The sequence below is a fragment of the Argopecten irradians genome, chromosome 2, assembly GCF_041381155.1.
Source record: "Argopecten irradians isolate NY chromosome 2, Ai_NY, whole genome shotgun sequence".
NCBI lineage: Eukaryota > Metazoa > Mollusca > Bivalvia > Pectinida > Pectinidae > Argopecten > Argopecten irradians.
In genome coordinates this window covers 20,139,396-20,155,855 of record NC_091135.1, presented here as the reverse complement: position 1 = coordinate 20,155,855, position 16,460 = coordinate 20,139,396, and the positions used below count along the sequence as shown (strand labels likewise).

The window sequence follows — 16,460 nt, the reverse complement described above, 5'->3', positions numbered from 1 at the left end:
CTGAACTGAGATAACGACTAGGTCATTGTCACACCAATTAGTCTAAAACAATTCTATCGCCTTGGAAGCGAGAACTTCCTGTCGACAGAAAATACAGGAACAATCCTCTCATCATTTATTATCAATGTTCCATATTTGAATTACTAAGTAAATTTCCATGTAGATACATTTGCTAGTAAGATGTAGTGTCACAGCACTCCCTCCCAAGGTAGAAATACAATCACGTCCAATTTAGCATCGTAATTATAGGTTAATATAGCCATGCTTGACGACACTCTGTGATCTCGCTTTTTAATTAGGTCTATTAGTTCAGGCAATAATTTTCCTGTCATGGGTTTCGGGGTTTATTATGACACTTTGGCATGTGGTAAAATGTTCACCAGGTAGATCCGTTGTAGGATATCGGGCCAAAATAATCATAAATCTACCACGAACCAATCAACGATGTCTCTCTATAGGAGGAATGTATTGTACAATCGTGTGTAAGTATAGTTTAAAATCAATACAGGACATAGGTAAGAGGCTGATTCTCATTACGATCAGGTACAGGTGTCACGACCTTTTCTTAAAATCCGGATTTAATCTACAGGTGAAAACTGGCATAGTGACATGATATATACCTTAATGAATGAAATCTCCATAAATCAAACGTATATAAACAAATCCACCTATATGTAATGTCCTAGCTACATGGAACGATCTCAGGTAAAAGGGAGAGGTCCTAATGATAATCACAGGTGCCAATATACAGGTAAAAACTCAGCTAAAACAGAATAAGGTACTTACATTCCAAGCAGAGTAATTCCAAAACTTGTAACAAAGAATAAAGATCTATTTAGAAAGCTATCCTAACATTACAACATTACTAGACTTGTTTTCACGACCGAATGACACTTGGCTCTGACAGAGCTGACTGGTTCAGCGCCCCCTAGATTGGTGACACAAAAGCCGATTTACAATGAACAGATTGGCATACTTACGACTCATTCAATGAAAAAAAAGCCCCTACCACACAAGACAACTTGAAACAAGACACGGTCAGATAGGCATAATTTGGATATAAGGTCAACTGAGGCAGTGATGCATGACTGATCGCTCAATACCTGTACAATCACACCTATTTCAAATTCTTATCAAATTAGTTTCCGGAAAAACAAAACTATAAACCACAAGTATGTCTAGAGCCTGTGTAATTTGGTGCAGTCAAACCTGCTCCTTACAGGGGAGCTAGTGTGTTTCCTAAGCAATAAAATTTATATATTTTTTTTAAATTCTAAGTTGACTGATCAAGCTATGGGGGTGGACAATTTAATCCTGTTCTCGATCAGTGGCATCATGTCACACATAACTAACTCCGCCAGTCTTTCAGTCTGGCCTAAATTTAAAAACTGTGTAAACTTATACACCATATCGAATCTGAAAATGATGACAGCTAATTTATCTCAAACAATAGAATGGGTAAGATATCTATTAATTAAATCTTCAAGAGTTGAGAACTGCAATGACTCCATTCATAAATTACAACTGTGAGTAGACAATGTCAGGTGTAATACCCCATATATAGTAGAGCAAGCCTAAATTGTTCATCTCAATATTCTACAGATGAAGACAAAATAAATCTCTGACACATTACTTCAATCATTAAATCAGTGTTAGAACTTCTGGTGAAGTAATTACTCATAAAAGATTCAAGTCCCTTTTTTAATCATGTATGCAGATGTTATGATATCATTTTGTCCTACATTTTGTTCAAAGTTTGATCTACATAATTTTGTCAACTGCAAATTTCATCTTGGAGTTTGTCCATGTGAAATAAGTTTTAGATAACTTCAGGACCTATATTTTACCACCTGATGTAGTTATTTAGCTGGACAGAGATTTCCTGTACTGTAGAAGTTTGGCTGTGGGCTTACTATACACAGAAAATCGAGTTAGTCTTATAGCAATAAGGCGTTAAATAAAAACCAACTAAAACTGTCTGGACATTAAGAAGCTCACTGACAATTTAATATGGAAAGGTACACCGGCGGGTCATCTTAACGATTCCTGTGCCGTTGGAGTGGTCATACCTCGGATTCCCAGTACTGCTGACAGGGCACATACAGGCATATCTAGGGTCAATGATAGTAGGATTGATGTTGTAGGGCTAGTATATAGTTTACAAGTGGCTGGGTTTAGGGATTTGTATACTTTAAGGGTGGCACATCTCAGCTGGGTGGATTGGAGGCTTTAGGGATTTGTATATTTTATGGCTCAGAAAAGCCTCGGGTGGTGGGATTTTTAGGATGGCAGGTACTTATAAGGGTGCCATATCTGATCTCAGGTACCCTGATGAGTTAGGTATGTGGTATATGTAAGAGACAAAAAGACACCTAGTTATATCACAATAGTACTTATGTACACAGACACCTGAGGTTTGTGGAGATTACTGATACCAGTCTGTCATACAGGAATAATGAGCTTTCAGTATAATACTAAATCACTGTAGCTGTACAGTGGTTTGGGAGCTCGGTTATATTGTGGTGGGCAAATAAAGCTGCCAATCGGGTGTGTACATATTAAAATACATCATAACTGGCTGTTTGTCTGAATCACAAGTAATATGTGTAGGTGACTGACGCGGGCAACACCCATGTTAATGTTCCAACACTATACCCATTATAATGCAATGCAATACCTTTTAAAATTAAACTTTTTAAAAAATTATATAAAATAAGTTTTAAGAATCCATTAAGTGTAAATTTCCAGTTGTATCTGTATTTATAAATACACAAAAGATAAGATTGTATGTTCATACAGGATTTATCATGGTGTTAATTTAGTATGGTTATATCTCTTGTATTTAACTCAAACTTTTGGCAATAACAATATACTGAGCTATCATAAACCCGGATAAGAGGTTTAAAGGGCAGATATTATACCTATATACTTATAAATGTCTGCGCTACACAAGATTTATTTTAGTGAAATATTTTACGGCAGGGAGGCCAAATTCCTACACCTTCTTGTCTAGTTGACACTTGGTGATTTTCTGATGTTTAAAGGATTGGTACGAAGCGTTGATCAATAACCCCTTTTATACCTCGCTCCAACAAAACATTCTTTCAACGACAATTTCTCAAATTACATGCCCCTCCCAATTTCCAAATATGATCCCAACCATCAATACGGCTCCTTACCTATGAACCCCACCCATATTTTACTGTAGATAGTTAGCCTACACCGTCCCATCAAACCCACCGCTGGGACTATCCACCTTTAGTAAAACAAAAATTCATCACTGACAAGTTCTTACCTGTGAAATGCAGTAAGTGTCCAAAAATGTTTTTCTCAGGTAGAAAGCGTGGGGTAATTTCCTTTAAGTTGTACAAATAAATCAAGCGAAACAGTAGAGTTTTCTCATTTTGTTACCAGCACCCTTCTTCAACAACTACAGAATGTTTTTTACCTGACAGTAGGTATATATAAATACCTGTATACAATACACCTACAGCTCACCTGGGTGCTGTTGACTTAAGTACGATAAAGGGGAGCCTAGGCCGAGATTATTAACTGTGCCCCGTCAGCTGTGAAAGACTGAATTTGTTCTTTTCATTTGTTCGAGAATGAACTTGATTTTCAACAGCCAAAAGTCAGCTATGTAAACCCTGTAGCATTCCAAAGCAAGAAATTGTAAAATCTCTCAACTTTGACATATGACCTTACTACATTGTGAAAGCCCACTTAGGCAATACATTGTGCATTACAGCATTAGTGAAAAGAGATTTAGAAGTATATGTGCAATACAAAACACTTTAAATAATAGACCAGATTTTTACTTGAAAGGTAAGAGATGTCTTTATGAAAAAGGTATCAATCAGCTTTGAAGGTATAAAGTAAATTTACACGTCCACTTGGTGTATTGCACACTGGCGCTGCACTATCTCCTGAGTTTACACATACTTGATAAAGATATAAAAGGGAGGTGGCTTTATAAAAATAAATACAGATATCAGGGTATATCTTTGAGATTCTAGAACAGCTCTTACAATGTTACACTCCATGCTTTTATAAAATCAAGGTTTCATCAAATAGAGATTTGATTGATCTAATTTCACTCAGCCTTAAGATATATATATATCTTATGGTAATTATACATCATGTTCTTTAAATAATAAATCATCAACATTCCTTACTATTGATAAGTCCTTAAGATCTGGAATATGTTTAAACTAGTAATCAATAACAATGTCTATATCAGATCTATCTTAATTAGTAGGTGATATTTAAAATCACATTTATCCATGTATATTCACAAGGTTTTCACCTTAAAATGTGGAGGTTGAGAACTAGCCGTAGAATATTGGAAAAACCACTTTGGCCTGTTTCAAGAAATAAAACACATTTTGATTGAACTAAGAAACATTTTTCCTGTGACTCCTACTTTCACTTTCCAATAGTAAAACATGAAGTGAACCAAGCAAGATGATACAGTGATAAAACATGTGGCAATGATGGATTCAATGATAAAGCTGTTTTTGAAGGAGTGAACAGAAAATATGGCTGGCTAGATACATCTTATTTGACAGGAACCAAAGGAAATTATGGAAGCGATCATTTCTTCAGGGAGAAGGTGAAAGAATAATTTGACAAAGACAGAAGAACAGTATGGGCGTGGCACTGGTGAATGACAGAGCTGAACCAAGAAAATGTGATACACAGAATATGTTTCAAATCGCTTGACCTATTCTTGAATTACCTTTTGGAATTATTTCTAATTTATGGTGTATTTTGAATATTTGCCTGGCTAATGAAATGAATATTTTGAACTCAATCAATATATGTCAGTTGACATGATTTAGGCTTATACAAACTTTTGACACGAAAATAACTCCCAAAAAATCTTATTGGCTATGGCAATTTTTGTACCTGGTACTGAGTAAAGAGTGTTATAGTAAAACTCTGCTCTATGTATACAAAATTGCTTTGTGAAAGAGGTTTGATGAATGAAATATACAGTTAACACTTCGACCTTTGTAAATTAGTTCATGTATTTAAATGTCAGTTGACATTTACCTACACAGAAATCACCAAAACATTTGGCGTCAAATCAAAATGTTCCTTTTACAAACAATAGAAAAAGGACATCAGCACTTAGTGACCTGGTCTAGCCAAGACAAAGCTTTTTATTAGCGTGTAATTGTACCGCTATTGACGGAACTACTTTTAGCCATATTTCACTTACCAAATTCATTAAGAGTTCTTGCTCTGCTGAATATGAAATCAATTAGAAATATCAGGAATTAGTTACGGAGAAATTCTTGGCAAGCATTTTGTAATTAAATAGATTAAACACATCTCAGCTATAAAGGTTAAATTAGTTCTTTTTTTTTCCACCAAAAACGTCTTGAGGGGAATATAAGGAGTGAATCAATTTATAAACAAAATTAAGACACTGTATAGTTTTCTTTTTAAAAACTTTGATCAAATTTGTTTAAAATTCCAATTATCAATTTTAATTTAACTGACATGATACATTACCATTTTCCTAAATGTTGAAAAAAAAAGTTTTTTAAGTCTTCTTTCAAATCTCTATTCTAATTCTATTTCAGCTGCCTACTGTATAATGAGACATGAATAAAACAAAATGATCACCACATGATCAATGACTACAAAGTGAGTGCTATTCTATTGTACAACCCTCTCTGTCCACAATGGACACTATGTAGTAGCTGGCCTTGGTAATATAATGGAAGTGATGGAGTCTGACCACCCTGCTGTGGTCAGTTCTGTCCAGTGTCTAGACTGACCAACAGCTTTGGTCAATGGTGTGAGAAAGTGACCAGAGTCTGCTGAAAATGAGGTCATCAAACTCCATGATCTGTAAGGTCGACTAAGGTCAAACCAGGCCAATTAGGAACAGACCAATATTGTGTAGAGCCAATCTCAACATAGACTCTGTAGGGTCACTTATCTAAACTACTGTTCTCTGAGGTATGTCAGCAAACCTTTGACCAGCAAATTGGTCAGAGATTTATAAAACATTTCATTTCATATTTCATAGTAAATGTAACATTAATGAATTAATACCCAGATTAATTACTGGGGAGAAGACTGTCAGTACTATGATGATGCTCTTTAATTTCGGGTTCCCCAAATCTGACCCTCATGTTTGCTGTTATTAATTCACTCCATGTCAGATTTAGTTCATCTTTGGCCTTACACCGTCATCTTTTTCTTCAATCTGGTTTTTTCCTATCAAGGTGTTTGTGATTCATGAACCTGCAGAGAAACATGACCAGGAATATGTCTACTCTGGGAACACTTCAGCAACATTGACCTTTCTTGTTTTCTCAGTAAAACACTCAATCCAAGGCCAACACATCTCCAGGAACTCTGTATTGTTTCATATACATCCTACATGCCACACTCCCGCAATTATACTCCTAAGTAAGGATGCCCGCTGCCAAAAACCACTTTCCTACCTCCATTATTGAAAGAGCTCTTTCCTCACAAAACCATGATCTATAGCATCTGCCATTATTCTCAATGATTCCCAAAAAATTCCTAAAACTTTTTGTCAGATAAATTCTCTAACCATCCAGATTATCAAAGGACAACTGTTGGGGATATTTCATTATTTAAAACTGTTGGATATTGATTGTACTGTTACTGTAGCGATAGATCATGTGATCAGACATGCTGATGATGATGATGGGCGGCCATATTGATAGTATCAAAAGTGTAAAAACAGAAATATAGCATCTGCCAGTGTTTCTAAAATGGAGCTCCCGGGAGTCTGTGTTCACATTATCGCTTCTATTTCATTTCATGCCTGGCCTTTGTGAGCACATTTCATCATCATGTTCTATATAGACCTGGAACTATTACTGATGGTACACCATGTACAGGGAGAGTTGACTTTCAGAACTGTCCAATGTGAAGTAGCATTTTCACAAATAACACACAGACATTTGTAGACTTATTTTTTATGTCTGTTAGTTTATTTGTACTGATACTTAACCGTTGATTCATGATTCAAGCTTAAATACCTGTATGTACTTATAATAGATAATTCTTACTACAAACATGAAAGGCCTTTCAATGCATATCATTTCAATGGCTGGCACACTTTCAAAGGTTTTGATTGAAACACAATCAATATTTACAGATCATTCGTACCGTGTAAAGTGGTTAAGTTTATTTAGCAGAAAATTGATGACAGTTGATATGGATATGGAAATGCCAAATTTTAACAGTCAAGCATACCAACATTTCTCAGTTTGATTTCTTGAATTAAGTATATGATTTAAACAGGTAAATGATAATGTAAGTTTAGATGAAAAATAAAATGTTTGTGTTATAAGCCAAATCAAAGCTTTTTTTAAAAGTTAAAAAGTTTATATATACATGTGTTGTTATTGTAAAGAAAACCTTTCTCCTTTGATAAAATAATTCAATTTGGAACACCCCCCCCCCCCCCCACCCCCCAGTCCCTTTTTAACCAACCAAAGACTTATAGGCCCTCGATCTATTCAGTGACACGTTTACGAAGGTTATTTTGTGACAGATATTGATATCTATGCCCCGGTATCTATCATAAAGAATTGTATTTGTCTTTTAATTTAGGCACAGTGTACTTTTAAAGTTTGAATAGCACTGATCACTATCTCCATATGATTGAGAGTACCGCCAAATGGAAATTACTTTAATGATAGTTATAAGGTCGGTGTGAAGTCTCTGGATTTTAATAACCATATATTATAGTTGAGTACACACTCCAATTTTAAACCCAGCTCTTATGTTTTCATTTAGCTTAGAAATACAATATTTTCAAAACATTGAAACTCTGTGAAACTTTATCGTGTCTTTGGGAGAGAGGTGTGTGAACTGTCGTAATTGCTGGAAACATATACTATGCGGGTGATTTTGTTGAGAAGAAATCATTATCTAATCTGATGCATCTGTTTTTCTCTAAGTTTGGAAAATTTCTGCTCAATTGAATACACCATCTTTCAGGACTAGCAGCACCTAGGATAAGGAAAGTTGACTATCTATAAAGGAGATTTTACAGAAACAGCAATGCCAGAAACCTACTGGCCAAAATCTCCAGATGTATTTACAGATGGCCTTGGTAGGAATAGTGTATAGGAGGGGAGGGGGGGTCAAGGGGTGGGGGGGGGGGGGGGGTAGGGGGAGTGGAAGGGGAGGAGGGAAGGGAGAGGCAATCAAGGAGGTTTATAAACAAAGCACTAATTGATTATCCACCTGTAAGTTACATTATGTAGGTGTGAGATGTACATTATCCTGCTAATATCTTCACAGATCTGACCTATAATAGTATTGTAGCTATAAACAGGTGCCCTTCAGGGTAGATATCTAAATGAAGGTATTATACAGTAAGTACGGTGTGTAAGCACACAGTACTACAAATAGTCCTGTTACATTTTTACTAAAGCCTACAGACAAAATCTAAATGAACCTTTTCCCATTAAACTTTAAAAATCAAATTACAATTGTGATTATCAAATTATGACAGATAAAAGATCGGATTCTATAACTAAATAAATAAATTAACTGAATTCCTTAATGCCCCTTTTCAATTAAATTCATTCTTCATTTGTCAGTCAACCTATAGTTATATTACTGGTACTAATTAAGTTTACTTTGGTCAATGCTTGTATTTATGAGACAGACAGATGACCACTTTAGCCAGCCTACTGACCAACACTTAGTGACCACTGTGTCCATATCACATCCTAACACCAATTTAATGGTCATTTTCTAAACAAATCAATGTTATACAAACCTACAGATGTAGATAATTCTTAACATATTCACTTACAAATCCTAGTGTACACAAAAAACAAACTTCTATTGTCATGAGAGGAAGCAGCTTACACTGGAATGAGTAACGGGTGTTTATAACGTCAATATTGACGGAAATTGACGAGTTTACCTGGAGAGTTAGTGGACAAACCAGTATGTATTGTATTTACCTGTAAGAGTACGCCACTCGCTTTATCAACTTTCTATTATAACATGCTTAAACAGGTCACACTTTAAAGTCACAAAATCTGAATTGATGTGATTTAAAGTTGTGAAGAGTCTAGAATTAACTTCAGCAGTCTTGTACAAATGAATAATTTCTCGTTTTTACATGGCAAACTTTATCACCTTTGCTTAATGATCATTTAATATTGTAATTATACTTGGAATGCTTGTAACATGTTACCTTCCACATGAAACAGGCTCTTTTTGACCACAGGCATGACAACCATATGCACAAACATTAAACTGACCAAGATTAAGCTGGTCTTTGATGTGCACTTTTTTCTAGCCCTGGCTCAAGGCTATCTTAATCAACAAAGAGGCAGGGGGATCCCTTTGACCTATTGACCTTCCTACAGATGACCTGAAGACCTTTTCTAAAGATGAAACCAAGTTTTCAAGAGCTCAGCAGTATATAGGTTCTTGACAAATATGCTAATGTTTCATTACAGGCTGGGACAGGAAAACCTATATACCAGATCTTTAAAGCAAAACTTCAAGAGCAGGTGTAGTAAATAACTCCACAGGGTATTGAATTCATAATATATCCTTTAAATATTTAGACAGATTTAAATTTACTGCTTGAAGAGGCACCATGCAGAAATAGCCATGGACGTTGAAGCTGTAATGTGTCCAAGCTTGGTTGATTTTTATGAGAATTTATAAATGCTGATTGCAGGTTTAGAATGGTCACCACAAGTCATTTAGGGACATTAGATATTACTACATTAACAAGTCCAGGCAAAATCCCATGTATTATCTTAATAAAATGCTAATTGATAAACCTTAATTCAACACTATGTTAATTTGCATATATTACTACCTCCCAAGGACCAGAACTGGAAATGTTTGTATCAATTTATATTCCGTTTGCTAATTTCCATCCAATGTATTAGTTAATTTGCTGGGTGGTCTGTGTGCCTACAGATTTGACATGTTGAGGGTTCGGCCAGGTGTATTTATTAATTTCTGATTAATCAGCTCTAGTTTACTGACCCCATGTCATTGACACAGGCAACAGCTGTAACGGAGTTTGTCAGAATCTTACCTCCCAACAGTTTTTATTTGTACATCTGTCTTTTTCTGAAGACACGATTACAATTTGCACAAGAGCATCATTTGATTTTTTGTCGACACCAGCCAGAGGGCACCGGAAACTCCAGCCGAGGGGCCGATAAGAAATCAACATGGATACCTAGTTACATCCTTTACTGATAGGGACACAGAGTTAAGGCAACCTTCACCCCCTGTATCATCATAATGGACCATTCCACTATACTGAACTACACTACACCATGTAAATGTTTAATGGAAATATAGGGGCAGAAGGATAGCATGTTGGTGCCATCCATTTTGTTTCCATCAGTGACGGTGATGTACTATTTAGGTAGAGAGATTCTTACACAGCTGCTGCTTCATGCTGCTAAACCTCTACATCACATCCTCCACAAATGTACCATATCAAATAATTTTTTATAATCATCCAATCTAAAATATGCAGGTTCCCTATAAATATTTGTTGTATACATCGTCACTGATTACAAGTCCGATAGGTAAACGACCAACATAGAGCATCATGGGTAATTCAGGGCGGCTTGTGTCCACAGCTGTCGACCATAGTTACCATAAAACTTGGATGACACATGTTCCCCACGGCAACCAACAAACTGGCCATTTTTCACTGGCCTCTGCTTCAAATCCCAACCCTATTTATTCTTAAAATGGACTGTCACTGGTAACTAGGAGGAATGTGGTCATTTGAAAAACACTGTGAAAATATAACCCTGCTTTACAGAAACTCTTGTGCCTCTGGAGAGTTCACAAACATCCTTAAAGCATGGCATATCCTCCCCCAATGACAAAAGCAATGGGAGTCAGTGGATAAATGGTTGGAAATCATTTGAAAAATTATTCAAACAATAATATGCTACAGAGTCTGTTTTAGATGTCAGTTGGTAACTGATTTTCCCCTGTAAATGGATGATGCATCCATTAATATGAAGTTATAATCAGACTGGAAGCTATTTGTCAATATAGGGGTAAGTAAATACTGTTGCCCAGCTGTCCTCAGTGCTTTCCTGACCAGCTGTGCTCCTCCCCCCATCCTGCCCCCCCCCCCCCCCCCCTCACACTCATATCTAATCAGTAATTTGTTTTCTCTCTCCACCTGTCTAAGATCCTTACTCATTACATGCCTTTCAACTTCACACTAATCACTCTATAATATGATCTTGTTGTATTTTCTATACTGATGATATAGACGCAACAACAGTTAAAGAAATATATGTAAAATCTGAATGGTAAATCATCTAACTTAAGTCACCATTCTTCTTTTACATAGAAAGTACATAAGGTACCCCTTAAGGTTCATTACTATTGAAACATCCGTTTAAAGAAAATTCAAAATGGAACAATCATTAAAAAGTAGTTTGAATTGGTGTAATTTTGCCCAGGTCGCTCCCCAAACTGATCATTAATTAATACCAAACAAAGGGAAATGCAGAGACTGTTTTGTTATTGTTCTGAGAAGCTGATGTGTTTTATCTGATCATGTGTCTAAATAACGGCAGGTTTGTGAGAGCCAGAATCAATGTTACAATGAAATGATGGTAAATGTAGAAGCATGTTGGTATCGATTGTGTTAATGTAACATCAGCACAGGTCTACCAAATCCCTTCTGCTGAGACGAGATACAATCCATTACATTAGCAAATTAACGACACCAAGAAAAGGCTCAAACCTTAAAACGGCAGCAACATATTGTACACCATCTATGTTAGCACGACAACCTGACTACATAATACGTCTAGAGATCTACCATCTCAGTAGAAAAGTCCTGGAACTTTTTAATGGAGATCTATTACAAGAACATCAACATTTCTGCGTCTTAATGCCACAGTAAACAAAATTCTAATCTCGATCATCATTCTCATGTTTTTCTATTTCTAAATTTTTTTAAATTAGAATTCATTAACCAATTTTAAATTTCACTTGTTTCTATAAATTAATTTAAATCCACTCCAAAATAGACCAGACACCTGGTCAATTAAAACTTTCCTATCTTATATAAAAAAAAACCGTGATCTAAAGGTGTCAAACCCCTGTGACAGAGTCCCTTCATTTTGTTGACAGGAAACTAATACACCAGATTAATATACCTACTTTGTAAGTAAGGTTTACCCAGGGGCTCCACTTCCTGGATCATTATCACACATCCTGTACCATGTAGTCATAATGACACCCTTGGGATTTAGGGGCTGTTCTAAATCCCTAATAGGTCCCCATGGACACAGACTCTCATATGTTTTACAGCAGTAAGCCATAGGACTTAAACCATATAAGGACTAATTCTCATTTCCTCACTATAATCATTATCCACTCGACTTTTAATCATCCATGTTATTACATTGACCATCCCTATCCTTAGCTTTAGTATTATCTGGATCAAACACAGGAAGAGTCCATCTATTTACCTTGGGGACCATAGGAAGTCAAGTCTGCAAGCAAATAGAAGGAAATCAAGTTTTTATGTTAGATTTGTCTTTACAATAAATCTTGAAATCCCATCCTATGTTCTGTTGCACATACAAGTACACATACAGTTAGATATGGATGCCAGTACATTCTCAGAGCTGGCACACACCAATGATTAATAGTTATGATAATTTTTTTGATTTATCAGATGAATTTCGGTACAAGATATGAATATTTTTGTTTGGCACATGAGGTTTAATATAGACAGCAACAGAGATGTTACCTGGTATATATCTACTGATAAAATGATTTCCTGTGTAGATGATCCTATCTATAAGCCAGCTGAGATTGAGAGGGGGAGCAAGGTTCGTGACAAGTCCGGATGAAGAGAGGATGGGGAGGGGGATGAAGATGGCTGAAGTATTTAGTGTTAAACACCTGTCAGCCACAAGATGGAGTCTGAAAAGGGTTGAGAAGTGTAGGAGCTGTGAAGAGAGTCATAAAATGTATTTGACAACAGGAAAATAGGTGGATTCTACTATAATACCCTTGAATGGAGAGGGTGCACTCCAACACTGTATTAACACTATCCGTGCTAGTTGGAGCTTTATCACTCCCAATGACAGGGTCGCCTGTGCGTTTGAAGGCTAAGTAATTTCTCTGTTGATGATGAATGAGTGAGTCATAGGAAGCCGAGCATTGAAAAGGCTGCACAAGATATTATATTGTCCATGTAACCACTCATCTAGTCCCCACGAAAAGGTCTCTATATTTAGCTTAATAATCAATTATAACTCAATTCCGAACTGAGGAAATTAATTTCTTGCTTAAACGCAAAAGTACAAGTGTGAATTGAAAAGAATTAATCTTTTAAAGGGTGTCTAACAGCTCCCAGTGTAGGATTTTAAAGGTCGTTAATCTGTAAGAAATCAAACATGTACAGATTACTTTCCGAGGAATCTAAATGTCACACACACTTTTTCCATAGGTTTTTTCCTCTGTACAAAACCTATAATCATTAATTGGTGAAGTACAAGGTGGCATTATTGTAACGTTAGCTTTGTGCCGTTTAGCCTTGCACAAAAGGCCACAGCTCACCGAGCCCAATAACACCGATTGATGTTTGGCGTATTGGTGCAGTCCTGCAGTGAATACCATATGGCTGGCATACTGCACAGACACCTCATCTTGTTCTCTCGCACGCCAAGACGTGGTATTTAAATATGTCGTAATCACGGTTATTAATACTTCCAGTTAATTAATACGTTTCTGGCCGTAACCACCAACTGTAGATCCGAGGGGGCTACAAGTGTTTGGGAAATAACTTCAAACATGTATAGTCTATCTGGTGTATATAGATTCTGACAAATAGCAAAGATAATATTACCACACCAGCTCAACTGACCACAGCGCCAATCATCAACAAGTCATCAATAAAAGAAACTGAATATTGTTAAATATTTTAAAGACAAAGTCAATAGTCTTGTGGATTTTGATTTTTTTCAAGTTTACTTAGCTTCAGTAAGTAAATCTCCAAAATATTGACCGAAAAATAATCCCCAAAAGTTTCATCATTTTTAGGAAAGCGTATCTGTAGCAAAATAATTAAGTTATATAGCTTTGAATGATTATAGATTCACTAGGGACAAGCTAGCATACATATCATACAAAACCATACTGCTTGTAAGCATGACTAGGCATGACCTAATAGCACCTAAACTATCTTCATCATCCAAAAACGTGCCATTCTGGAGATTGACAAAACAAAGATCTTACCATTCTCATCTGGAAATGTCTGTGTTATATCCTTCCAACAGTTAAACGTGATATCCGTGGAGATGGAGGGGCCAACACTACAACTCTACCCACTGAGGGTCTGTCTGGCCTGGTAGTACTGAGGGAGCGACTACAGGAGGGGCCTAAGATGGTACAGCGATGGTACAGTCAAGTAGACTTACTGGTGATGGTACAGAGAGTCCATCAACAACTCACAAACAGGAAAAGGGTCAAAGATCACACAGGCTGTACAGATGAATAGGAAAAAGACTTCCTTCCTGTAGAACACACAGTGAATGGAGAGGTCCCTGTTGGTCCCCAGCTAGCTGTTGTACTGATACAGAGGCTGGAGAAGGAACAGCGACTCCCTTTGTACATGAGATGCTCACAGCCTATCTATATATCTATCTATCTATATATCTAGGCTACAAGTGTTGCTTTTCTATATAGGACTCCACTAATGCTATACTCTGTGACTCCCTCCTAACGCTACTCCTGTCTCTCCTCTAACACTACTCTGCTAACACCACAGGCTAGTACTACTACAGGCCTAATAGCACCCAACCATATCAGTGTGTGTGTGCATGCATGCATACTAAGGCACAGAGAACCAGGCCAGTGATGCTGGGCTCCTAATCACCAGGTCCAGATGTGGCATTCTTACCAGGAACACTGGAACTAGGAAGTCTGGGGTTATATAGGTCCTAGAGTCTTACACTTCACTTGTAGAGCAAAATATGGGGACAGGTCCTAAACTAGAACTTCTGGGGCAAGTTATAGAAACAGGTCCTAAAATGGGACCTTGTACTTACATTTGGGGAGGGACATATTTAATGTGATTCTAAGGTTCCTGGAATTTTGTCAGAATTCCCCCCAAACTTTGTGTTTTCAATGAACCCCATTCCACCCGATACCAGCTGATTATGATGTACCAAGCAGATGACTCGATCTGTTCTTCACTTCTGGTTAACATCTTAATATTACCGCTAAAGAAATCTGGTAAAACAATATCAGGGATTCCCAAAAATATAACAGGCTTAAAATTATCCCAATACTCTCAGAAAAATAACCTAAAATTACATAAGAATTTTGCCTTATATCGTGGTTTACTGTCCGATACACAACTTTAGTACACATGTTTGTGTATCGATTCTACACATTACTCACGGACATTCCTGGACACTAGTGCTCATCAGACCGTTTTTCAGTCTTTACAAATCGTCTTTACAAGTTGCTGTCAACCAAAGCTACAATTCCACTATTTTTAGATCACGCATTGTCAGTTTTAATCTTCTTCATGTTCACTGTCTCTGCAATGCCATATTAAGCTGCTGTCGTCTGGAGCTCAAACTGTATTCAGACTATAATGCCTAGGATGTTTGGGTAAGAACTGATTGGTCAAATTTAATGTCAGCCATGTACCTAATGACTTCTAACCATGACATATCATATCTATATTGGTGAGAGACACAATACCATTACACTTCAATAAGTGCAGGAATCATATACAAAGACGTATTCTTCTTACAAAATAATTTGGTATGAATTAAGTTTTGTTTTTAAAGGCTTTATAAATGTGATTTTTAAATGTAATTAATACCAGTTTCTCTCATCCTAAACTTTTTTTTAACATTTAATATTAAACCTATAAAATGCCCAGGATATGTCTCTTGTCCGTTGTAAATACATAGACTGGTCCCAAACCCTAGGGTACTAATGAATTATCTCCCCCTTGTACTTAAATGGATCTTATATACACAGAAACATTTTAAGATAAAGGACCATAACATCATAATCATCCAGCCAACTTTATAATGATGTTAACACTCAGGACACTGTTTGTATAACCTTATCTACCTTTTCTTATAACATGCATAAAAGTTTAAGTGCATTAATAGACTTGGTATGAGTTTATATTCCCAGGGCTGGGTCTAGGATAAATCTGGTATACCCTCCCACTACACCCCCACAAACATTCCACCATTTTACCACAGACTCTGTGGGACAACTTTGGAGTTAAATCCTATTTACCAATTACCAGTATATCCTGTGCTCCCCTCTCTCTACCCCCAGCAGGGTATTGACCCCACCATTAAGAGCCCCCTCCCTGCTAAGAACCAATATTAACTACACTTGTAGAGCTAATTGTGTCCTTCATTACACTAACAAATCCATTACCC

The 16,460-nt window shown here is 36.6% G+C and overlaps 1 protein-coding gene across 16 annotated transcripts in view; it reads right to left on the bottom strand.

The window, feature by feature from the left end:
* Positions 1–16,460, bottom strand: part of LOC138314763 (RNA-binding motif, single-stranded-interacting protein 3-like) — a 209,060-nt gene that overhangs the window by 38,814 nt on the left and 153,786 nt on the right. The window contains exon 1 of one of the 16 annotated variants that reach the window (XM_069255275.1): positions 14,281–14,699. The exons of 13 other annotated variants lie outside the window; for them this stretch is intronic. In XM_069255275.1, coding sequence (XP_069111376.1) covers positions 14,281–14,289 — 9 coding nt within the window. In that variant the 5' untranslated portion in view covers positions 14,290–14,699. Of the gene's footprint in view, positions 1–786; positions 933–3,295; positions 3,452–14,280; positions 14,700–16,460 lie in introns of those variants that run through there. 2 more of the 16 variants (XM_069255276.1, XM_069255279.1) reach the window with 2 other exon arrangements.